Raw genomic sequence first — 25,490 nt, forward strand, 5'->3', positions numbered from 1 at the left:
GGATGTTAGCGGAGCTCTGCTGCGCGAGAGCTTCAATGTTCATGAGTCGTCTGAGAAGGAATCAAAGGTGGCTTTTGAAGCCCCCCTTGGACATTTGCCTTTATGCTACTTTTGTCCCCCTAGTGAGACATCCTGGGGGGGTTCAGGGCTCTGGGAAGGCATCTCATACTGGGCATATTGTATGAAGAGAGAGGTGGATTTTGAGGATGTGAACACCAAAGGGGAAGAACTCCACGAGAGTGAGTGTCAGTCCATATTTTGATCTCAACCTAACAAGTTCGAGTGAACCTCTAGCCTCTCTCATTGAAAAAGAACATTCAATATCCAGTGACAAACAACAAACATCCACAACACCAAAAGTCTCTACATTATCTTTCACCTAGGGCTTAAGGTAAGAAGAAGGGTCTTGAAACGCTGAGATGGAATATCCGCTTCAAAATCGGGAGAGCAATTTCATGCACATAAACATTCTTATTTTTTGCCGCCTCGCCAGAGTTCATAAGCAGTAAATAAGAACTGAAGCAAATGCGGGAGAACCGCCAAGGCCCCTTCTTTGGTTGAACATTTTGGTTCTAAATGATCTGCTGGTTTGTTCTGGCTTGCTAGGCTCATTGTCTTAGCCATGCAACCAGATAAGATAAGTTCGGATCCAGCAGCACACCACTCGCTAATGATAGCCAGAACGTGAGGGAGGCTCTTACAGGATGAATGTACGTATATGTACTACGTTTCAAAATGGAAGATGATGACGGCTACTCGAGTGTGTCTATTGGGCTCATCCTTGCCTTATATCGTTGATGGTTCACCTGTGTGTAGTGTGTACCCACTCCAACGAGTGAACTGAAGTCGTTCGTGGCTTCTTGGATGGCTGCTACTGCTTCATAATTAATGGCATTCTTTGTGGTCCGATCCACCAATGGGAGGGCAGCTTGTCGAGGCGCCTACAGCCAATCACAGAGGAATGACCTGAGGGGTCAAAATTTTATGTATGTGATTTATCATGTTTCCCTGAAAGGCATGGGCTCCTCGACGTTTTGGGAGGATTTCCACGCCTCCATATGAATCTTTGATTAGGTTCGTTGGAAAGGGAGATATTCTTGGAGTTAGGAGAGTACAAATGAAGGTGCATTGAGTGGAAAACGGAATGATGTGCGAGGTTCAATTGAATTTTCGTCAGGATGTTCACCAATGTCGTTGGTGAAGTGGGAATGGAAATGTCTCTGTTGTTCTTTGGTTCACGAAAAAGTCATTAGGAGTTCGATAATGTGATGGCAATGAGTCTTGAGATTTTTTCCCCCTGCCTTCGTTTTATTGTTATCGCCTCCTCTTTGGCCATAAAATGTTGCAATAAATGGCTGAACTCTGACACAGAAAGTCGTGAAAGTCCTGATGGTTCTCCTCAAGTTGATCATCGACCACGGAAGGTTAATTACGAATCTCTTGTGTCTTGGGGAATATGATGACGAGGGCTATTTTTTGGCCTCAATTCACGAAAACAGGGCTCCAAGATGTTGGAATTAATATCGTCCATCCCCAAGTTGTGCTTTGTCATCCCAATTCCCATCTTGATAGCCTCGAAATCGAAAATGTTCCAAGTCATGCTTGCATCTTGTCTTCTACCTTCGATTTCAATACTATCATCATTATTGAGTGTCTTCTCGGCAATCTGGAGCTCTGTTTTCAAACCGAAATGTCAGCTCTTCATAGAGAACAGTCATCAATACCTCAAGTCCATTGTGACCTAAAATGACATGAAATTTCCTTGGAATTGACTCATGACACCAAATCAATGCACGATGAAAGAGTCCAAAGGAAATAGTTTAGACACATTCCCTTAAATTAAAATGAAAAATGGTCTGCAACCAAAAAGCCCTTTCGTCACTTGTTTGCACGAAGAGGTTGGCTACTCCTTTGAGGGTTCAATATGTTGGCTCTCTACTAAAGGAGTTTTTTTAGCATTTCAAAACAACCTGCTCATAATATTTGCCGTCCTAAGTGAAGACACCAATTCAATCACAAACCAAAAATTGTGGTCCAAAGTGTATTGAAAAATGTTGTTCCCACAGGATAGTTTACACTTTGATATTAGACGTAAAAAGAGTCTCAAAATCCCTGATTTGTTTTGTGGCCAAAACGCGCTTCACCAGCGTTTGTATGGTTGAAGTTTTTGTCCAAGTTAGTCGTCACGTATTTTGACAATCAATTAGATTAATGGCACTAGCTTGTTCTCTATTGGCCTTCGTTCCGTGTGGAACATTCAAATAAGGTTTCGGACTGAGAGCTTGGCTTTGAGAAGTATTTTGGTATTTTGAATCTGAACACTTTCTTAGGCATCTACTTATGTTTGGTGGCCAATGCTGAAACAAATGACTGAACCTATGGTGTAAGCTTATCATCTTCTTTCCCCTTTGTAGAACACTTTAATCATGTTTAAGATTAAAGGTTTGACTCTGAAGGATTCGACAAATAATACGAAATGAGGGGATGTGTCAGAATGATCAGTAACGTTGGTAAATGTAGTCATTTCCTGTGATCAATACGATAAATGTACGCGTGTAATTTAAATGACAAGTTGTAAAATATGGTTTTTTTTATTGTTGTTTTGGCTTGAGGCCTATTTTGGCGGACAAAGAAAGAACCACATTTCAGTTCAAGTGCAATCATTGCATTCGTGATGGCGGTAAATCAAAGTAATATCACCTATTAGCACGGCGCATTAGGCTTAGAATAAATATCATTTACATTTTGGCACACAGGAAACATAACTTGGTTGTCTTATTGTCAAAAAATGCACCACCAATTTATGACCAGCCTTCAACAATCGTCTTCAGTATACAAATTTCTCAATTCAACGCCAAAACTCAAACCGAGATTGCGGTTGCTCAAGACAAATCTGGCATTGGCTAATGAATAGACGAAGAAAAAAATGAACCCTTGAATAATAGTCCCGCTTGGCTGTGAAATCTGTCTGTAATGAGAGTCATTTCTCAAGCATAGTTATAAGCCCAAATCTAGAAAGAAGGTAGTCGCTTCTTGGTTCTTATTTCGACGCGAAGCTCGAAGCACTTTCTGACTATCGATTGGTCAGAACCTCATTTGAAAGCGTCCAGGATTTTGATTGGTCCAAGCCCTTAAATGGAGAAGTAGCCAGAAACAAAGGCCATTATTTATCTTCTCCACCACCCCCCTTTTCCACATACACAAATGCCAGCACATCTAAGTACACACATGCACATACTCTCACCTACACTACATATGGCGAGCCTGGTCGAACTGCAAGCTAATTTATTAATGTCTGGGACCTTCGTCGTGTTGTGAACGGTTGTATAAAGGAATGGTTGGTTGGTTGGTTGGTTGGTTGGTTGGTTGGTTGGTTGGTGGGTGCTTTTGTGGTACTGACTGGCTATCTTTGATGGACTTTGATAGCAATTACGAGACATTGATGGATTTTCAAGCCTTAATGAAAAGATGAAGCTACTTGAAAATCAATAGTAATCAAATCTTGGACGATTGTAGAAGCTCGGAGTTCGAGGTTAAGAGTTGTTTTTTTCGTATATTTATGACAAAGTTCAGCCATTTTCGGGAATGAGAGAGTGGAAGGAAATGTAATTTGCTTTAGACTCATTAATCATTACCAGGTGAGAATGATTTATGAGGCTTTTCCTTTGCTTAGTTCCTCTTCGGTCGCTTGGAAAAGTACTCATCCACTAAAAGGAATATCAAAGCAGTACGCTAATTATGAAAATAAAACTAAAAAAAGAACGTAAACTTTTTTTTTCTTGTCCAATATTCAAGTTTGATTATAGGAACACGGTGAATATTTTTTTTTTTGCTGTTTTGCTAAATGCTCCGGGATCTGACAGCAATATCTCATGGACAATTCAAATAAATGATTTTTTTTTACTGTGGATTTCATCCTTTGTACCGGTGGAAAATCCCAAAAACTCGTTGAAGAAAAAAAAATAGTCAACTAATTTATGAGTGGTCATTCATTGTTTAGCAAGATGAGGTGAAAAAGGTTCGAATTATTGAAGAAATAGTATCGTTATAGTGAATGCCTTCTCGATTTTTACATGACTCATTGTACCGATCCAAGCATAATTGTCCTTCTTTGATATGCGTGTTATGAACTAACCAAAATGAAGTCAAATTGGCAGTTTGTATTTACCTAAGGGAGCCTCTTTCGGACCCTTAAAACTCGTTAAAAATTGTTCTAACTTATCGAATGTGAAAATTATGCCTGGTTTCAAAACAATTACGCCTTTTTCAGGTTATGTCATTTAAAACTTATTTTTTGTAGACTTCTTAACTGCAAATGGGAACACTATTCCAAAAGATAATAAACGAAGGAGCACCAATTTTTAGTTATTATCATATTGACTTGATAACTGATGTAAGTCTCAAAATTGTCATGTATTTGTTCTCATGCACTAAAAAACTTGTATGGTTTAGAATGGTCCATATCTTAGCTTTTGTTCTTATTGTTTGAATTGAATTGAATCGTAATTGCTACAGGCACACTGAATATTATAAATTGCTATCCCTCAAGAGAAAGCATACATGAAACACTTTAGCTGAACACAAAGTTCAGCTAAAGTGGTTAAACTTTGTATAATTCAATAGCTAGGTGCTTTTTGATATTTATCTTACGAACCCATCTTTAAGAGAGTTTGAGAGAATCGCGTTGGTATAAAAAATATTTTCTAAATTCATAACATACTTCTAACCAATGCATGGTGAAAAAGAAAGCCATTAGAGATAGTTATTGTCTTTCATAGAAACGTGTGACTGACTGATAATGTTGTGCATTACAACGAACTTGAGCAAATACTGTATGTTTGCGATACCTCAAATATCATGTGAAGCGCAAAAACAAAGAATACAACATCTTCCGGTTTTAAACGGCTTCAACTTGAACGTAGATGACTTCAAATATCAGATATCTTTATGAATCAGTCAATCCAAGAAGTCAATTTCGATTTTGGCTCAAGTCTACCATTTGGTGGAAGTTGGATGGTTCGAACATTTGTTCAGTGTTGTTTTGGCAAAGTGATAAGGATGTCATTTTGCCTCCGAATCCAATATTGAGCCTTTTTTATGGCAGAATCTTTAGATGCAATGTCATGAAAAATCCTTTCCTTTTTTCCATTTCAGGTCCTTTCCAGTGATTCTTATCGAGGTTGCGCGATACTGATTTGTGGACACTGCTACACCCGACTGTTTTTTCTCATCTTTATTGTAAAATAAGAGACAAAAAATACATACAAACATTCGCATCTATCATTTGCAGTCAGTACTCATTTTCACTGGATTATTGTTCCATAAAATTTTCATTTTACTCATATACTGTCTTTCCGTCAGTCATTTCATTATATTCCCTGAGTGCTCCTCGCAATTTTGATTCCAAAACAACTTGAATGGTATGGGCTATAATCAAAAAAATACATAGAGCCGCTAGGGTGGCCGACCATGGCTCCAGCCACCATGCCAGTTGTTGCTGACAACCATATGCGTATTCCACGCCAGTGATCATATCTCGACACTCTGGAGGAACGGGCTTCATTGCCTGAATAAAGTCATCGGAACCATCAGCGCCACAGCACCCAACCTAAGCAAATAAAATGTTGAACTGAATTCAAATAGCGATCTTGAACACCAAAGTAACAATAGTACATGTCAAGAGAAGGAAATTCAAGGGAAAATGTGGTCCGGCACTCTGAGATTTGGCATTTTGTAGAGGGAGAACTAAGACAAACATCACAGTCAACTCGCGCCGTCCGCTCATTGAATTTTCAATAATCAAGTGATTTTGAGTGAGTTGTGTTACAAAACCCAATGCTAATGTGAACGCGCTATCAAATTGGCTCAATACCACAATGCTATTTGTTTAGACAAGCAGGTAAAATGAAATACATGTCAAAATTCAATGCATGCACAGTGCGGTTTGGCTGTGCATGTTGTCTTTGATTTTACTCCATGGAATGACGTCAGTTGTTCATGAACGCGTTCACTTGACAAGCCCTATACGCTAGGAATCGATACATTTTTTACATTATAAGCCGAACGTTTAGCAAAATAATATCAGAACTTAAAACTGCCTGAATCTTTCTCCCAGTACTAAATTCTACTTCGAGTAATTTGTGTTGATATGAAAATGGAAAGGTGTTTAGGATAAAGGTGCTTACGTATTCTTGGATCTGTCGAAGAATTCTGGAGGCACGTGGATCATCGTCCCATTTGTACACCAACTCAATTAACACGTCGTGTAACTGATCGACCAAGACCGTACTTTCCTCCACGCCGAACACAAGGATGATCACGGCTCCGACGAGTTCCATGAGTATCAGCAACACCGTAATCATGGAATTCATGAAGATCATTCCAATTCTATCGCCTCGAATAGCCCAAATGGCCAATGCCGAATTTAGTATACCAAAGGCTGAAGCAATCATGATCACGTACATGCAATACCAATATGTGTACCAATCGATCTCGCGAACCCATTGTTGAAAATCCAGATCAAACCTGAAAATGAGACAGTTTTTGTTTTGGTTACATAAATCACAAAAAGTGGAGGGAAGAAACGTTCTTTTCAAGCAATGTTGTTCGCGTTTGCTTGCAGTTCTGGAAAGTCTTACCTGACCCATGTGCAGATGCCAAAGGCAGCAAATTCCACAAGAATAATAATTACATGTAGAAGCTGTGCGTAACCTTGCAAATTCGCAATCCTTTCATCGATGAAGTCACTCTGATCGTAATAGTTTTCCATGATGAACACTCAATAAATTTTCACTTCGATAATAACGACAACCCTTGGGGTTTCCACACAATGACCTACCCTAATAAGGGCAAAATATGCTTCAGTTGGAGGTTTTCTTAATGGCTCACAGGATACAAGCACTTTACTGCAAGACAAACGGAGCCCATTATCTCTCACGATTAGAGGTTCTCGAAAAGCACGCACTTATCTCTTGTGCAAACTTGGGGCTCTTTTTGAGCCTGAAGAGCAAACTAATCTAACCAGAGAGACAGATAAGACACAGTTTAATCAGAATTCATGAATCCTTATCAGAACATTACTTCAAATTTTGCGTTATCATAGAAGTTTATAGTTCTTGCTATATAAAATGGTTTGAATTAAAGTTTCTAATTCGTTTATTGAACTGTCTAGACATGGTAGAAATGATTGGGTCTACAAGAGGAATGATAATAAAGATTACGATAGCTATAACATGTATTTGACATGTTGGTAAGTCTTTGATATTCAGTGTGCGTTAAAGATTCAAAATTTCACGGAATACGTAATTCAACTTTGCATTATTTCACCATTATTTTTCAACAGTGAGTCATTTACCCGAGTAGTGAGTCATTTTGGTGTATGTATGATATGAGAAAAAACAAGTCAGGGCAACAAACATTGGTCTTCAAAGCATTTTCACGATAAGGCATCCCAGAGCTGAGTAGATCAATAACGGCCTAATCATTGAGACAGAATTGAGCATAGTCTGTCCCCATTGACTTTGGCCCTCTTCGTATGAATCGATGTATTCCTCCTGATTAGAGTTAACAGAGTAGATGTAAGTAGGTTGCGAGAGATCCGTTCCTGAACGTCCGTGGACATTTGGTTCGACTTCGTATTTGGCCTTGGATTTGCGTCTCTTATCGATCTTTTTCTTAGAGTGTTTATCCGTACGGTTGAGATCTTCGTCTAGATACATTTGGGTAGGCAACGGCGTTGTAGATGGAATATACATTTCTGAAACCGAAGGATTCGGCCTAAAGAGAACTGTGGTCCTTCAAATTGAGATCAAAACTTACGCTGCAATGATACAGTGCCTTTTACTGAACCCATAGAATTTCGGGCAATACAAGTGTAGTTGCCTAGATCTGATAACCTCACATCTTTGATGGCTAGCGTCATCAGGATGGAATAATCTGATTCTTTGAATTCCAAAGGTTGAAATCGGCGACTAGGATTGATCGGTTGATCTGGAAAGGAACACGTAATGATTTCACAAGTAGTCACGCAACCTACTACTTATTCTTCCTCTCCTGTTTCAATTCTCAATATTGACGGGAAAAAATCCGAGTTTTCGTTGTTATGTTTAGTTTGCAGGAATCATCATCCCATTGCAATGAAAAAAAGTCCAGTTTGAGCAAAGAGACAAGTCGGATTAGACGTAACACAAGTCGGGATCACAATGAGGTTTGCTTCTGACTACATTGCCATATACAATTGAAAATGTGAATTATTAAACTCAGATTGCAACCTGCAATGATCATTACCTTGTTCCCAGCTCTCACTAGTTCTTACCCATTTCGGTTAAAGAAGAGCTTCGTTTGACCCAGAAATTCACGGATTGGGGCGAGGCCTCAACTGTGCAAGATAGTTTCACTGATGATCCCAACGTCGTAGCCACAATCTGATCATGAACCTTGACCAATGGGTGAACTAGAAATTGAAATACCACTGTCATTCATTTCATGCCTCTTTTTCCAAGCTTTGAAGCGGGGCAAACTCACAATGTACATGGACCATGATTCGTTTGGAAACGGGTGACGGAATTCCATTGGATGCAATGCAGAGATAGGCTCCCATGTCAGCTCGTGTCAGACGATTCAGAATCAAATCGGTGCCTTCAACTCGTTCAACTAGAAAATTGGCAGTTGTATAATAATACATAGTAGCAATAGTGTACGTACAGTGCGTACGCCCAATTCAGCTTTGCACTCAGAGGAGAAAAATTGTCGCTCTATTCATTTGTTTGGTGCTTTAGCAATGCTAGGATGACATTCCAACGAGTAGCAAGCGCAATAAATATTCCAATGAGGCTCAAATAACAGGCAAAATCCATTCACTATCAAGCAATCCGTCTTTCAACTTTGAAGAAAGAACGTAATGCAGTCTGCCAACCCTAAACAGTTTTTTTTCTATTTTCAAACTGTTCTCAACAATTAATGAAACATTTGTTTAGAATAGATAATCACATAAAATTGGTTCAGTGCCAGTTAACGGCACCCAACGATCAATATCACTTTAGTAAATCAATACTCGATTCCAAGGAGTCCAACGAATGAGGTCCCACTATCAAGAAAAAGTCCTTCCTGGCTATTATCTAAACAGGTTCATTTCTTAAAAGATACTTTTTCCAATAAGTCCCCCTACTAAAGCTACATCTCCGTCGGTTGCGTCGGATCAGAAATTAGATTCAGAAAAGTGGCGCCAATCGAATTCCATCAGTTCTCTAGCTGAGACCCGCAGAGTGTTGTAACTGAGTTTGAAGCACTTGGAGTTGGAGTTAGAATCAGCCAGTGAAGAATTTTCCCTTTTAGCACCCTTAAGGATCAGGATCAGAATACTAATAAGTTTGGCTTTTGTCCCAAGAAAAGTGGGACTGGAACCGGTTGATCCGCCTCTGTCGTCGCCTTCTTCGTCTCCTTCGCCGAACAGTTCCACTACTCTTTCTATCACACACAAAAAAACCTACTTGAACCATTGAGCTCGCTCCTTGACTTTAAGTAGATTGAGTATCAGACACATTTCTGGGAGTAGTTCCATGCTGGAACCAGAGTGGAACATTTCGATTTTCGGTGCATTCAAAGGAAGGAAAGTCCTCCAGTGAAAAAGCCAATTTTCAATTAAAACAATGTGAAGAACTCGCATTGTGGTTCCCATTGTGTCAGAACATTGGGGTTTTGTAGTCGGGGCTGCCTTAGTTATTGTACGTTCTATGTACGTACTCCACGTGTAGGTATGAAGTAGGAGCAAGTAGTGCGCATTTGTGCTTGCCTTCATTTAATCTGAGCCAAAGCTCGCAACTTATGAAGATAGATTTGAAGTTGGGCGAGAAAACTCTTGAAACTTTCGCCGGGGATCGTATGTGTTCCAAACAGTTCCCTCATGTTCTTGGAACCAACTCAAGATCAACCAGCTCATCTTACACTGTAAGAATTGGCAGATAATAACGAAAGTTAAGATGTGTCTCCAATCTAGACAATCTAGTCTTGAACGCCCTGCCATGTTCAATTTGCTATTGGTATGCTATAATAAATAAAAAAAGGGGCAGTTTCTTGGGATTTCTTCTAGTGGATCCATTCAGGTTCTTTCATTTAAGTGGAGGTGTCCCAAGCAGGTCCCAGCTTTCATTGGGAGCATCCTCTCTCCTTAAGGGAATCATTTAAGGGGTTAGGGGTGTGAGCGTGATTCCCCATTGTTCCATTCTATTGACCTCCAGTTGTTCCCAATGTGGTCAAGAGCATCAACCTCCGAAGGCAAGCGTGTGAGACCGAGAGAGGGGGGAAAAACTCACGCTATTCGAACGTGGGAACATGATATTGATCCAATTAACTCGAAATCTCGGCACAACTTTTTCTCGATTGATAAGGATGCTTTGTACAGACAACACACGTTTTATGGAAAATGATCATCAAATGGGGATATACATTCGTTTTATCGGTTTACCTCTTTCGGTTTTTCCACTTTCATGTCGAAGGGCGATCAGCGCGCCATTTTCCCGTTGCCAGGTGACCGTGGGTTCTGGATATCCGCGAGCTTCACACCGCAACCGAGATCCAGCTCCTTCCAGAACAATTGTATCATTGGAGGTCTCGTTGTAGAGAATATCTGGAGCTTCGACGACGCTCAACATGCCAATCTGGAAGATGATCAACAGGCAATCAATGAGAATAGAACATGACGAATTTGAGGTAGACTTTTGGAGGAAATGACACCGGAAAACAGGTGTTGAGTTCACCGTAGCTCGCTCCAGCTGATGATCATGATCCTTTAGAAAGAGAGCTCAGATGTTCCGGAGTAAAGATGGGTGCTTTGATCCCTCTTGTGCCTAGAGGTGTTGATGTTTCTACTCGTCCTCAGCTTCTTTTCTCTCGGAGTTACTTTAAAACCTTTCTTCTTGATTGAGTAGGGAAACACAACACCGTGAGACCATTTCACTTACCCAGCTTAGGGACCAATTTCAGGGTGCTCCCCAGATATGGAGGCCCGAAAGTCTGATATATCCCTTCAGCTGCTTGCTCATCAGAGCCATCAATTTGTTCCCGAAATATCAGTCAAAGTCAAATGCTACTCTCTTGGCATCGAAGAAAAGGTGCCTAGCCTACAGTGAAGCAGATTCGAGTGTCCCTCCATTGGTGGGGAACAAGGAGAGGAAAAATGTGTCACCTTCTTGTTAGTTATTGATGGTCCCACTGATCCTGAATGCGAATCACAAATTCTCAAGTCAAAGTCGAAAATGATTCAACTCTCATTTACAAGCAAGAACTGTACTTCCAAAGAGAATCGTGCAATATAAAAAGGGCCCGATTGGAATAGTACGTGAAGAACAACTTGGAGCATCATGGCTCTTTCTCTCCATCGAGCATGGTGTTTCCAATCTTCCGTTTCACTTTTGTGGAGCAGGATCAAATTGGGGATCTCGTACTCAGTGGGACGTGGCAAGCTTGTCCCCCGTTTGGCACCAAAGGCTGGATCAAGCTCACTGCATCCTGATGGGGAACACAGATTTATGCTAATGGGGTTAAGGTGATCCATATTGGTACCTACACGTTTCGTGTCACCCATTGGGGGCTCGCACATGCACGTGCCTCCGGGACCAGTATCGGCTCCCTTGGATATTTTTGCCTCTGATTTCTAGGGTTTAATTCTAATCAGGAGAGTGAAAAGGTGGGATCTGTTCCAAGCAATGGAAACACACACACACACAGCCTTTTCAAGAATCTCTTGAAAAGAAATTTGTTCTGATTAGCGAGAGTTCTTGAGACAAACCAGTCCATGGTGTACTGTTATCTGTGGATAGGCTGCAAGCCAAGTATGTTTGAAAGTACTACAATGTTCAACGTGTACCATGTATGTACTAGAGTATTCATTCTAGTAAAGGGGGCCGCAGTTGATTGGGCGAGTTGAGAGAATATAGAACAGATCTTGAATTTAGATCCAGTTACGGGAACAAGGGTGCAAAAGAAGAGCCGATGAAAGAGCGAACATCGACGAGAGGGAACAGAGAAAATTTTCAATGAAACAGATTCAGGAAGTAGAAGACAATAGGGCCAAGAGCATCAAGTCGCCCAATCCTTTCATAGCCAAGAAGGTGTCAATGAAATGGAACAAGAGCAATGGGCTTCATTGCGCTTCTGGTATTTTCACAACGCGTGGATCCATCAGGATTGGGACTTCAATTTGCACCTTTATCTCGATTAAGTGAAGTCGATCTTACTATTTGAAACAAACTTGATGTGGCTTATTCAAGCCAATTTTGGGTCCAAAAGTAAAACTACAGTCGCTTCAGTACTCTTTCAAGTAGTCAAGCGTTGACAATTTGTGCATCAAGACCAAGTGGAACATACAATTGGTGCATCAACTTCCCAATTTAGGGCGAATCAGACCTCGATGAAAACTGTTGTTTACAAACCAACCCGCTGACTCATTACTGGTTCGCATCACCCCAAAACCACAAGAACGGTCTTAGTTTCCTCAAGTCTTCCAACTTTGTTGACTTTCTGACTTGCAGACCAATTTTTTCCTGCTAATTTCATTACTGCACCACATTGGAACAGCCTAACCAGCAATCCGGCCAAGATTGTTACAAATTCTTTCTCTTGAAGAGAATTCTCTCTTAGAGCTTACACGAGGAATGTGGCAAGAGCTTGAATAGCATGCTTTCCAATTATTTGACAGTGTGAGGACAATTCTGGTTTAGTATAAGAAAGCTGGAATGATCTTTTTCCATTCCTTCCCAAGAAATGAGATGAGAGAAGGACACATACCGGGTGACAGGAAAGAAACCGGACAAGGTAAATTGCTTTTTTTCAGGCCTAACGAAGCATGTTGTGGAGTAAACGTATAAAGCACAAAGTTATTAAACATCATCATTCAATTTTTTTATTAATACATTTCTCCACATATCCTCCTCGCTTTTTGACTACGGTCCGAAATCGTCGATGAGCACTTCTGCAGCAAGCATGGACCTCTGCTTCAGGTAAATTTGCCCAAGCTGTTAATAGGGCTGCCTTGAGATTGGGAAGACTTTGAAAAACCATTCCTCCCAGTCTTCTCTCCAGATTTGACTAGATAGCAAAGTCCATCGGGTTCAAATCTCGGCAGGAGGGGGGGCACATTTCCTTACTCAAGAACAAGGAAATAGCTATTCCTCGCACCACTCTTGTGTTTTCACCCAAACAGTTATTGAACTGATTTGTAAGACGAATTGACCAATTAGAAAGCAGCATATTTTCTGGTGCCAAATCTAAATTTGGTCCCAATAACGATTTTGAGAAAGTGTCCGGAGACATTTGTCACCCGGTATGCTATAATCTCGAATCAAAACTGTTGGCCCTCTCTTTTTGAAAGGATATCGCCCACTTGGCCATTCTTTAGTACGAAATGGTGACATATGAAAGGGCCATTCGAAAATCACACCCGTAAACGGATTTTAGAAACAGCAATATCCATTCTTTATTCCTGAGGGCTCCCATATCACCTTCAGGAGAGTGTTCCATTTGGGCGGATAGCATTGGTTGGGAACAGACGGCACGAGGAACGAGGGAGAAGAAAGAGAAGAAGGCCAAGCAAGACGAGTGTGGACTGGACTGGATTGGATTGGGTGCACGGACGGTCGAACGAACGGACGGACGGACGGACACCCAAGATCACTCGACCATTACACCTATAACTCATTGCCTCTGCCATCCACCCGCTAAAGTCGTCGGATTTTGGATGCCCGACCACCAAGTTTGCCGACTTGATCAATTCGATTAATGGTTTATTTAGGCAGGGGTTTATGAAAGAGGCCCAGATTGTAGCTTAAGCACTTGGGGATAACAGGGATTCGTTGGAATTGAAGTATTTTGAATCTGAAGGAAGGCTCTGCTTTTGAATTAGAAACTAGATGTTTCCACATCCTATGCTTGCCGGATGAAGTAGAACGGGGTCATACATTAATCCTTATTTCAAATTAAATGGAGGAAAAGAGTGCTGAAATCATCTTTAAATTGCATTCTGGGCTGGGATGAGAAATTATTTTTTACCACGTGGCAGAAAATCGTGAAAAAAAGGTTGCAGAAAATGGCAAAAAAATGAAAACTTTTGACACCTTTAAACCCATTTTTTATTATATTTGGATACGTTTTCAACTCGTTTTTACGTCTGACCGTAGCCTTGACATGCTAGGAAGGAAATTTTACATTGATATAAGAGATACTAATCAAGAAGTATCACTCGAATCTGATGGAGTTTGAATTTGCCACAACAATCGATCACGATCAGGGCTGCTACGAGGCTAATCTGTTTTTATTCAAAATGGCTCTAGATAGTAATCGAAATTTGTGGCTGACGGATTGGAATATCATTCCAACTTGATTGACTAGTTGTGCATCAATTTTAGATTCTATTCAAAGCTTAAGGATAATACTTTTACTACTAGGAAAAATGCCTCATATTTCACAATCTTTATGGATGTGCTCGAATTTCAGTTGGCTTCAGACTAGTTTGCTTCTAAATTGTGCACATTACTTAGCAAAGATAATGCCATAACGTAATTTTATCATTTTATTTCAGGCCATTTGCTTCCATTTTTGCTATTTTCTGCCATGACACCGTAGAAAATGGCAGAAATTCCCTCAAAGTCGATTTTTGCCATCGCTGATTCTAGGGGTTCAAGTACTTTTGATACAAAACCAACCATTTGCCCATCATATTGCTATGATTGACGTACTTGCTTTGAGATTCGTTCGTCAAGTCAAAACAGCCTACAAATATTACATGATCATGTCCATTCACATTTCATTTCAACACCCTTGGATGTTTCATTCACAAATTGAGGCTTGAACTACCAAACAACAAAGCCAAATAATTACCCATTCTGAAAAACAAAACTCGAGGACATCATTACAAAAAAATAATGAGCACTTTCGAGCCCTTTAAAATCAGGTAATCTCTAGGTATAATCAAGATTATCCACAATAAGGAAGCATCTTCTTGGTCTCTCTTACCTGACTCGTCATGGGTTCCGTATTTATTTGACACATGTATATCCCAGAGTCATTTCTCTGCACATTACTCAATCGTAAGGTCCAACTATTGTGGCCATTGTGTTCCACTGACATCCTCGGGTTGTTCGTGACCATGTGAGTGTGAATAGCTAGGATAGCCTTGGAATCAGAGCGCAACCACGCGACCTAGAACACAAAAAAGTGGTCCCTGAAGGTGGTGAGGGTCTTAAGGATCTTGGCATGCTCAAGAAGTACGTACCTTGTGACCACCTAAATGCTTGACCACACAAGTGAAATGAGCCGATCGGCCCGAAGCCACCGTAGTGTTTTCAAGTGGGGAAATGAATCCGGGTTGATATGCATCCACTGAAGGGATCAGGAGGGATCAATTAGCATTTTGAGGCAACACATTTCCAACGAGGGAGAGTATGTTACCTGGATTGGGCAAATAGCAGATGAGGAACAAGATGGCGCTGGAGAGTTTCGTTAGTTCCAACAGGCTTGCAGGGGATCTTGAATGTTGATTGTTAGCTCTCTTGAGCACATGTCTTTCATCCATTTTGGACCAACATCCAATGGTTGTGTTCTTGTTAGCGTTGTTCCACGCAACGGTTGTTGTTTTTCTGCTTGATCGTGTTCCTTTGGCCATTGTTGCTGGTCGAGCTCGTTATCAATATTGTTCCCGGATGATTGGCGGATCCCTCTGTAACAAATGCAGTACTTGGAAGCAATTCTGGAACAAATTGCGAGAAGACAATTATCGTTTCTTCCTCTTAGCTTAACTTATCGAAGTCTGTCATTCAATATGGTTGATAGTTGGCACTTGACCCTCAGGTTTTTGGCATGATAGCTTTGAAAGCCCCACATTTCGTGTGAGATACAGAATCCAAGAACCATGTTCCAAGTTCCCCCTCTAGTTTTGTTGTTCTTGGGTTCATTGTTCCACCAACAAGCTGCTTACAAGGAAGAGGAAATTTGTCAGAGATCATTAGCACTTTTACGAGCTTACGTCTTAGTGCACATCACCTTAGTAGCCGGAATTCTCGTCACCCTGTCTCGATCGGAAGAAATCGCTTACACCAACCAAAAAGGAGCTAAATTGTTGAGTTTTGAAGAGCACATGCGTACTTATCTTTTTTAGAATAAACTGAATAAAAGAATTGTATAATATGAACATGAAATTGATAGACGATTCAAGCGCAATGGCTTATCTCCTCCAATCGACATGTGTTCGTGTTCATAACAAGTTCAATCCCTGGTTTCCCCAAAGTATAATGAATTTTCGCCTCGAATGACGACCTTTTAAGCAAGAATCAACTTCAAGGACATGGATTACAGCCCGGCTTATTAAGTCCAATTGAGTTGTGTTTTGGTTCTTGGGTCTTCTATCAACTCTAATGGAAATTCGACTAATTGTGAGCCTCTTTGTGTATTGATGTACAAAGTTTTTGTAACACTTCTTATGTATATGGCGAAAGGTTATAACTAGTCGCTAAAAGATTACTTATAAAAGCAGAAGTAGGAATCCGATTGAGATCGATTTGTGAGGCCTTAGTTTTGAGATTTGATGCTTGTCTTGTACAAAAAGCTGGTCAGATTTTTGACTGTACCCTTACTCAGGAAACAAAAATTTTACATTTGTTAAAAAACATCAAAATGTTCTGGTATCAATGAGAACAAGCAAACTCTAAATGTTCCCTTAAATTTGAAAAAGTAGGTGGCTCTAATTGCAATTAGATATTGTAGCGCTCAGAACCTAATTTATTGTTCGCCCCAATCTGCATCATTCTGAGGGGATGTAAAACTCGAAATATCCTATTTGTACGATTGTCTCGCTTTTCCCTTTTTATGGCCTTAGGAAAAGCCAAATCACATTGTGTTTTGAAAATGCGCAAAGTTTACGTAAGCGATATAGATCTGAGTTCGAATAGTCAAATCTAAATTATTCGTTGTTGCTGGTTCAAAACCCACCACCGCTTTTTCTACAACGCACATTATGTGGTGGTTCTTATTGAAGTTAAAGCACATTGGAACAGTTTATAAATCAGGCTTTTTAATATCGTATGGCACACAGGAAAACATTCTAGGCTTTGTTGGGTCGCTGCTTGTGTCCAATAACCTAGTTGCTTGTACTAACTATAGATGCTCTAGTACTAACGTACAATTGCGTTACAAGAGGCTTCTTATTACTCAAGGAGAACAATATATGGAGACACTCATATGAAATTGTACAACTCTAGCTTGTGGAGCTTAAATATTCTATATAAAATAGACTTGGGGCAGTCATACCATTACATATCAAGCGAGTCTTTTTTACTTTCATATTTAAGAAAAATGCTTCTTTTGGCTGGTTTATGCAAACCATGGCAGATATCACATTATCTGTTTTTGATTCCTATGGTCATTTTCATGGTCCTGTATTAGAGTGAATCAGTGCTCTTTTTGCATTAGTATGTCAAAAAAAAATTTCTTGACCCTCATCACCCAAGTTTGCAAACTAAGCGCAGAACATTGCTCAAAATGATATTTACTCAAAAATAGCCCACATTTCTTTTATATTTTGCTAAACAGTGATGTTTACATACTGGATAATGTATTTTTTACGTTTATTCTTTTACACCCATGTAATGCTCTCGAACAAAACAATTCCCATAACTCGATATCCCCAACGACCTTTTACTAGATATAATATCTTATTGTCACTTTTTGCTTGATTTACTTGATGTGAGACGTGAGCAGTTCGCAAAGATTTCGGCTCGCAGAAGCGAAGGAGATAGAGACTTAACTGGGAGGATATTGCTCCATATCTGCATTCTTTTCCCATTCTACCGACGGTGATGAATACGCATCACCTGCATTTTACGATCAAATCAAGCCAAAGTGTGCGATAAAAGTATGGAGCATTTCCGCTCAGCGTTGAAATGAGCCGGGAGACAAAAAGGCATTGATTCATTCGGCCCCACCAAAAACATATCACCTCTGGTTTGGGATGAACATATCCAGGAAAAAATTGAGCCCCCGTTCTGATATCATTGATACTGGTTTGAGCTTGCGAAGCACACCCTTCGCATCATTTCACCCTTGAATGAGCGAGAACCGGACTGGCTCCGACAAATTTACGACAATGAGACCACCATTTTGTCCAACTTACTCTTCGTTCTTTTTTACTGTCCCTCTGATATAGCAATTTCACTTTCCCGTCTTGCACTTACACTCTCACACCTCAAAGAGGATCAGTTCAGATGGATCACACGGGATGGTTTGAACCACCGGGATCTGCCATTTCTTTACGACGTTTCCGGTTGTTGACGTTCAAGTTGAGATCCACGCGCCTTTGAGGCCTCCAAGCGGCCTTTCCCTCGGCCAAACACGGCCTTGGTGAATTGGCGCTAACCAAATGTAACCCACCAAATAGTCGGGATGAGCAGTACGCACAGAAACGGATTCGCTCAAGATTAAAGGGGGAAGGGAATGGGCGAGCCGAAGGGGAAGAAAAACTGTTCCAAATGGGTCCTGGATCGAAGAAACATACACTGAGGAGTCAAGACAAGCCAAGAGGTGTGTATTTTGACTAGAAATTGCATCTAAAGGGTGGGCTGAAATTATGAAGTCTTCGGCCTACTCAGGGCCACAAAGTCGTATCGGCCATGGGCCATGGAAATTGCTTCCACGTCGTGAAAGCCGAATTCCTCTTGGTACTCGTAGATGTTCCTAAACACTCGTCCCATCAGATCTGTTCCACCAAGAAGAAATAACCGTCCGTCGCTTTCCACCATATCGGCTCCAATCAAGCCCAGATCATGACTCCCACCAATGGTTTGTTGGGACAAAACCCACTCTTGGGCCTAAAAGCAATCGATAAGAAAAAAAGATCAGAGCTTGTTCAAGTCTATCCACTATTTGACAAACTCACCTCGAAATCAAACCATTCTGGATGTCTGACGTTGGAAAGAGTGGTGCGATCTCGGTTGTCTCCTCCAGCCACAATGACTCGTTTGTTCCTCCCGTCCGCCATAAAAGTTCCACACGCGTGATTCATCCTCTTCACTTGAAGTGGAGCCAATTCCTCCCAAGGCGAGCTCGGACTTGACGCATTGTACAACCAAACATGTCTGGATTGAAGGCTGTTTGACTCCACCTCTCGTTGCGTGCCTGATTCAAAAAGATGTCTGATACTAAAGTGTGGAACGTATAAATTCGAGATCTATTGGTTATTTTCGAAAGCATTTCTTGAGACCAAAAATATACCAAAAGTTCGTACGTTTGACAACGTTTTACTGATTTGTGACCAATTCGGAATGGCTATGTGGTAAGTATTTATGTCTATGAAGTTCAAGGACTATTTTTAGCCTATGAACAAGATGGCTTTAAGTATCATTCTTATGAGTACGCTTCATGGTTTAAAAAAAATCAGCTCAAACTGTTTTTGAACATTTGAACTCATCTACGTATATCACACTTTTGAAAAAACACTTTTCAGCTGCATTCTCTAACGCAAAGGTCACATGTTTGTGTCAAAAAAAGTCCAAAACGTGTTAATTACCTCCAATGACCATAAAAGATTTACTATCCACCACCACAGCACACAAATCCGAAAGTCCGAATGGCAGATCGGGTCCATAGCTCCAAAGGCCATCCTCTCCGAGGATCTCCGTGGTGTGCTCAATCTGAAACTGGCTTTCGCCCCCTAAGACCCAAAGTTTGCCCTCAAACACAATTGACGCAGCTCCTTTTCTCCCTAGGGCCAGATTGGATAAAGACACCCATTCCTGACGGGAATTGTCCCAATGGAAGCATTTCGAACTCAACATCTTCTGGTCCAGGTCCAAACCACCACAAACGGTGGCTTTTCCCTGGAACTCCTGGCCAGTAGCTCCAAGTAATTGGGTTGGGAAATTTGTGATCTCGGCGTCGTTGTCGTTCATTTTAGTCGAAGGTCTGAAGGAAAGAATTTCGGCCAATGGAACCGAATCGCTTTGGCCTCCACCCACCAATATGAAATCGGGGAGAGTGGCTAGGTTAGCTTTCTGGCCTTCGTTGGTGGGTGGTGAAGGTTCACCCATGACAATGGCCACGTGACCACTTCTTCTCGTGGACATGGTGGTTGATACCCATTTAAATCCGAAATGACGGGAATACTCAAACATGGACTTTAAACGACGGTCAGACAGATCTTGACCGCCAATGAGGATAAGCTTCCCATCCAGGTTAGATAAAGTGGAACCCCAAATCACTCGTTCCTGAATAACGGGAAGAGGTTGATTTTTCAGGCTCCAGGTATTGGATTTGAGATCAAAAGTTTCCATTTTTTGTAGTTCAGGGGAGGTCAGTTGAGCATTTAGAGAACTCGTGCCACCAATGGCACCGACTTCTATGCCATTATCATCTGCTACAATAGCACAGCTATGGTCGATTCGGGGCCAATTCATTGGTCCCACTTCGGTCCATTTCTCGGATGCCCAGTCGTAGATCCAAGATCGTCGTGATAATAGAGGATCATTATTGTTTTGTTGTCTTCCTGAAAGTATGAGATGGGTGTAGCCCATAAATGTTCGTCTAAGCATAAAGACATGTTTTCTACCTTATTCTTGACATATTCTAACACCTTTTCCGGAATTTCTCTTATCCTGGTGAATATTAGAATGATATGAATGAACGAATATTAGAATTGATTAAAGTTCGAGCTCTACTTGAATTGATTGGATACATTTGCAGTACAGCTAAGTTAGTGCAAGGCAGTTTGGGACAATTCAATCGATGATTCAAAAAACGAAAGGAAGTAATGTTTGTTTTGATTTTTGCTTGATTCGTCTTTTGAAGAATAACAAATTCACTAATTAGCGGAGTGATAATTTTAGACGGATGATTTCCACAAGATTTGTTACATTTTTTTTGACACATCCAGTATGAACATTTGGATTAGAACATTATATTTATGTATTAGCACTTAGTCATCCGCATTTTTTCCCTTCTTGCAAATGCTTGTTACTTCATACAATGAATCAATCATGTGTAAAACTGACATTTTTCGATTTGATCCAATCGATATCAAAACGTTTTTGTTAGTTTCTCTGAAGTAACACTTGTTTCTGATAAGTATCTGAATGGACAAAACGACCAAAAACCTTCATTTCAGTGGGCAAAGAAATTTTTGACTTACGCTCATAATATCGCACATCACCCTTATTGGAAAAATGTGCCAGATTGAATAGGGCTAGACATATCGCCATCACATTGCCAGCTCTTATTAATCGGTGAACCTCTCCACCATTGTAATGAATTCAAGTACCTCCTTAATTCTTTTTCATTTTCTATTCTCTTCCATAATAATTAATTTCTCTCACTTCGAATTTATTTCTCTCACTTCGAATATTGCGAAGGTGTTTGAGAAGATCATGAAGTTCAAACTTGTTGAATTTCTTGATATTCATGAAGTCCTTCCTCCTAGCCAGCATGGGTTCCGAGCACATTTTAGCACGGTTACCCAACTGATTGAACATATTGAGCGGGTTATTGAGGGACTAGAGAGTCATGAATCAGTTGATGTAGTTTATCTCGACTTTGCCAAGGCCTTTGACAAGGTAGATCATGGGCTTTTAGTTAACAGGCTCCATGAAATTGGGATCCAAGGCAGGGTTCTCAATTGGTTGAAAAGTTTCATTTCTGGTAGGAAGCAATTGGTTAAGGTTGAGGGTCCCTTAGTGAATATACATGATGTCAAGTCAGGTGTTCCCCAGGGTTCGATCTTAGGGCCCCTCTTGTTTATAAATATTCGTTGCCCCGCTTCAAAAGCTTAGTATCACTGTCAGTCTCTCTCTTCTTATGCTGACGATACAAGTTAGTTTCTGGTAGGAATGGCCAAGATTCCAGTAGCCTTGCAAAGGACTTAAATCGAATCTACTCTTGGGTAACTGAGAGTAATATGGCCCTGAACGGAATGAAATTTCCGCTCAATGACATTTGGGTCAACTCCTTTAAATACTCCACTCGTAGATAATGGAGGTAAAGATATTGAGCAGGTCTCATCTATGAAAGATCTAGGTGTAGTCCTCCAAAATAATGGAAAGTTCGATGAGCATATCCAGCTGAAGGTGGGTAAGGCTTTTCAAATGTGTGGTTGGATATATCGCACGTTTAAGTCCAGAGATAGCATCAGGATGCTAACTCTGTACAAGTCGATTGTCCAGCCACATCTTGAATACGCCTCACCCATTTGGGCTCCAATTAGTTCAGCAGGTTTGCAAAAGGTCGAGCAAGTCCAAAGATGTTTTACTAGGAACATTGAAGATATGAGAGAGCTCTCTTATTGGGAGAGGTTAGAAAGGTTGGATTGTACAGTACTCAGAGAAGGTACGAAAGGTATCTGATATTGTACGTTTTCAAAAGCATTCATGAGCTTTGTCCCAACCCAGGGTTTAGGGTCAATTCTAGTGACCGTAGAGGCTTAATGTGCGTTTTGAGAGCACCTTCAAGTCTTCGAGAATCCAGGCTAGTTCGAACAATGAAGTCCACATCTCTTCTTTCTCGGGCTCCTTCATTGTTTAATTTGCTTCCCTCTGATATTCGTAGGGAATACGTAGGCCTTGTTGATCCGGTAGCATCTTTCAAGTCAGACTTGGACAAATTTTTAGATAGCATTCCAGATCAACCCTACATTCAAGGATTAGCTCGGTCTGCCAACTCAAATTCGTTGGTAGACCAAATATCATATAAAAATTGAAAGGTAATAAATAGACGAATTATAATCTTTCATTTTTAATAGTACTGGGGATTACATTCCCTGTAGCGGTTAGAAAAGCCCGTGAAAAACCAAACCAAAAAAAAAAAAAAATATCATTCAGTACGAACCTCCAGCAATGAGAGTTGTCTTTTCATCCAATTGAACAGCGCAATGTTCCGTCAAAGGCATGGGCAAATCTGGTCCCGATTCCCAAGTGCTGCCATTCCAAACAACCGTTGATTTGGTTATCAAAAATGGTTCGGTTTCTCCGCCAGTAATAAACAGTTTCTTTCCAATCACCACAACGGCTGCTCCTAAATCAATTTAAAAAGCGCCCAAAAATCAATGGTATTAAAATCGACCCATTTTCATCTTGAGCTTCAACTCTTTACCCGCTCTAGCTTCAGGCATGGCCTCGAATTGGGACCAGTTTCCAACCAAGGGATCCATGCTATAGCAGTCATTGTAATACATCTTTTTGAGACGACAAAATCCGCCGCAAATCACGGCTCGATTGTCCAACCACCCCCCGACGGCATCCGCAATGGTCAGAGGGTAGTCTTGAATGACTACATCATCACCATTAAGTTCACCCTGGTCTGTGCTTGTTGTTCCAAGATGAATGGTCTCCACCGAGGATGTTCCTCCATTTCCGCCAACAATTAGGATTCCGGAAGTTGGCCTCGACGAGGATGAATCTGCCAATGAACCCGTCAACATTTTTACTCACTCACAGGCACTTCATACAAGGTTCAAGATTGGTCGATTGGCTCACCATTTTGTGATGTTGTGGGAACACTTTGAAGGTGGACCAAGCCTGAGATGGCCAGAACAATCAGAGGACCCGAAAAGACTTGAGGGAACATGATGGCTACTTCTCGAATCTAAGATGAGACTAGCGACATTTCATCTTCTCGCCATCAAGCTGACAATTTTACCGTCCTTCAAATTTGGCTTAGTTGAGTAAACGAGCCACATGTGTGCGTGCATTGCGACTAAAGGACCCTTTTCAATAGCCAGAACGCTCGGGGCTTTTGAATATGTGCGAAGCAAAATGACTGACAGAGAACAGATCACTTGTTGGGACTTTTGGCTCTCTGATTTCAACGGAAAAGCTCGGATGGATAAGCGGTACAACAATTGTTAAATCTTTATGCACTCGGTATGGAAGTAATGTTATCCGAAAGACGATTTGATTTCCAGGACTTGATCACTAAGAAAGTACACATTCGCATAATAATAACGTTGGGCTTGTTTAAAAAAATATATTAATTTGGTTTTATGTAGAGGTACTACAATGAGGGGACTCAAGACTCATATTGTTGGATTCGTGTCGACTGGGACCTGTGATTTCCATCGATTTTGTTACTGTACGCATTGGTGAGACCGTTTTATTCATTTTATGTTTATTAAATGGCAAGATTAAAAACGTTGTTCAACTCTAAACCGTCACAGACTTAAACTTGACCTTGGCGTGAACAAGTGGAAAAGCATGTGATGCTAGGTTAAGTGTTAGGTAAGCTTTTTTGTATCACTTTAATGCATTGGCTGGCCCTAGATTTATGATTGAGAGCCGTCGAGTTATGTGGTTAACATAAATCAAAATCAAGAGGCATGTTGCATGTTTCTTATTGACTATAAATGCTACGGTTTTCCGTTATTTATAAACATTATGGATGAACTACGATCAATATTCCTAGCCTAACCAAACGTCCTTCAGTTTGGATACAGAATGCTCGGTGGTTGCACTTGTTTTATTGGTTCAGGTAAACATCTAACACGTGTGCAGAAAACATTAAATTGACAGAAATAGATTGAAAAATAGATCGGCAAGTGGCAAGGGTTCAACTCTAAAAACTGGAAGCTCCTAAACTTAATTGTACTTGATTACACTGTTGTGCATCTCAAGGAGCCACCACTTGACAGGGTATAAGAATGCTTAAAAAAGTCATGTTAAGACTGATGAATACTTTTTTATGTACATAATAATTTCGAGGAAGTAGTTTATCAAAAACAAGATAAAGGTGTTCGGGAGACAATCCCCTATTCTGGAAGTTATCCTTTGTTCAAGAAGAGCATTTACCTGGCATGAGAGTGATCTCTACTTTGGTTTCTCCTGTCAGACGCTAATCACACCCAAAAAAGGGAACCTGCCAGATATGAACCCACCACTGCTTATTGGAATAAATTGGACGATGCGATGCCTGGCTTTGCTGACCGGGCGAGGCCCAGCCCTCAGATCCTTAAACCCACCAATTAATAATTTCTGACTAAAATTGAAGTATGACATAGCGCACGTCAAGAAAATGAGAAACAAAGGAAACAAAAACTCGTTCAATTACATGATAAGATTAGTTTTTAAGAAACAGCAAGCTGTAGCCTAAGAAGCTGTAGCTTTATGAAATTTAATTGAGCTTTTACAACGTCATTGAAACGATAATACATCATATAAATAATTAGGTGTATCTAGGTTTATGGGACATCATATATCATCTCTACATTTGCAAATGAATATAACGTTAAATGACACTTGCGTATTGATTTTTTGCCTAGAATCTATCATCGATTTCTGGATGTTACTTAGTTCATTTGTTGATTTGCCCTGGATAGTCAAATCTAGAAGGACAATTGTATTTCTCCTTCGAGGGCATCGTCAATTTGGCAATTTTCATCACAAATAGTGATGGATGGATTTTTTGGATGGGCTTATGTTTCTAATTCAAAGTAGGTAAGTTCTTACGTGAATAATTTAATCGAGTACGTA

General features: G+C 40.5%; 3 protein-coding genes across 4 annotated transcripts; all 3 read right to left on the bottom strand.

Annotated features, from left to right (window-relative positions):
• Positions 1 to 5,218: 5,218 nt before the first annotated feature.
• LOC131879419 (protein amalgam-like) lies at positions 5,219 to 18,458 on the bottom strand. Of its 2 annotated transcripts, none has more exons than XM_059225733.1 (11): positions 18,158 to 18,458; positions 15,442 to 15,739; positions 15,266 to 15,372; positions 15,007 to 15,192; positions 10,463 to 10,655; positions 8,524 to 8,652; positions 8,315 to 8,452; positions 7,819 to 7,989; positions 6,639 to 7,756; positions 6,186 to 6,525; positions 5,219 to 5,608 (listed from the first exon to the last, which is right to left on the bottom strand). In XM_059225733.1, exons 2-9 carry the CDS (start codon positions 15,653 to 15,655, stop codon positions 7,425 to 7,427), a joined length of 1,470 nt encoding a protein of 489 aa, XP_059081716.1. In that variant the 5' UTR covers positions 15,656 to 15,739; positions 18,158 to 18,458; the 3' UTR covers positions 5,219 to 5,608; positions 6,186 to 6,525; positions 6,639 to 7,424. The 2 variants fall into 2 exon arrangements, with proteins under 2 accessions (XP_059081716.1, XP_059081717.1); XM_059225734.1 differs by having other exon boundaries at positions 15,442 to 15,962.
• Positions 6,008 to 6,769, bottom strand: LOC131879603 (uncharacterized). Its single transcript, XM_059225963.1, has 3 exons — positions 6,639 to 6,769; positions 6,186 to 6,525; positions 6,008 to 6,028 (listed from the first exon to the last, which is right to left on the bottom strand). The coding sequence occupies exons 1-3, from the start codon at positions 6,767 to 6,769 to the stop codon at positions 6,008 to 6,010; spliced, it is 492 nt and encodes a 163-aa protein (XP_059081946.1).
• An 89-nt stretch (positions 18,459 to 18,547) lies between the features above and the next one.
• Positions 18,548 to 23,788, bottom strand: LOC131879418 (uncharacterized). The gene is made up of 6 exons (XM_059225732.1): positions 23,502 to 23,788; positions 23,119 to 23,424; positions 22,855 to 23,040; positions 19,550 to 20,524; positions 18,920 to 19,158; positions 18,548 to 18,851 (listed from the first exon to the last, which is right to left on the bottom strand). The coding sequence occupies exons 1-6, from the start codon at positions 23,590 to 23,592 to the stop codon at positions 18,609 to 18,611; spliced, it is 2,040 nt and encodes a 679-aa protein (XP_059081715.1). The 5' UTR covers positions 23,593 to 23,788; the 3' UTR covers positions 18,548 to 18,608.
• Positions 23,789 to 25,490: the final 1,702 nt, after the last annotated feature.

Source organism: Tigriopus californicus, chromosome 4 (genome assembly GCF_007210705.1).
Source record: "Tigriopus californicus strain San Diego chromosome 4, Tcal_SD_v2.1, whole genome shotgun sequence".
NCBI lineage: Eukaryota > Metazoa > Arthropoda > Copepoda > Harpacticoida > Harpacticidae > Tigriopus > Tigriopus californicus.

Excerpts from the sequence above, each read along its gene's own strand:
- LOC131879419 (XM_059225733.1), bottom strand. The coding sequence starts at position 15,655 with ATGGCCAAAGGAACACGATCAAGCAGAAAAACAACAACCGTTGCGTGG. Across the intron at positions 8,453-8,523 it reads AATCATGGTCCATGTACATT|TTCACCCATTGGTCAAGGTT; the intron begins GTGAGTTTGCCC and ends TTCAATTTCTAG. Across the intron at positions 7,757-7,818 it reads AGGCACTGTATCATTGCAGC|AAATGTATATTCCATCTACA; the intron begins GTAAGTTTTGAT and ends CTTCGGTTTCAG.
- LOC131879418 (XM_059225732.1), bottom strand. The coding sequence starts at position 23,592 with ATGTTCCCTCAAGTCTTTTCGGGTCCTCTGATTGTTCTGGCCATCTCA. Across the intron at positions 23,041-23,118 it reads CATGCCTGAAGCTAGAGCGG|GAGCAGCCGTTGTGGTGATT; the intron begins GTAAAGAGTTGA and ends AAATTGATTTAG. Across the intron at positions 18,852-18,919 it reads CAGAATGGTTTGATTTCGAG|GCCCAAGAGTGGGTTTTGTC; the intron begins GTGAGTTTGTCA and ends GATTGCTTTTAG.
- LOC131879603 (XM_059225963.1), bottom strand. The coding sequence starts at position 6,769 with ATGGAAAACTATTACGATCAGAGTGACTTCATCGATGAAAGGATTGCG. Across the intron at positions 6,526-6,638 it reads GGCATCTGCACATGGGTCAG|GTTTGATCTGGATTTTCAAC; the intron begins GTAAGACTTTCC and ends TCTCATTTTCAG. Across the intron at positions 6,029-6,185 it reads TTCGACAGATCCAAGAATAC|CGTATAGGGCTTGTCAAGTG; the intron begins GTAAGCACCTTT and ends ATCGATTCCTAG.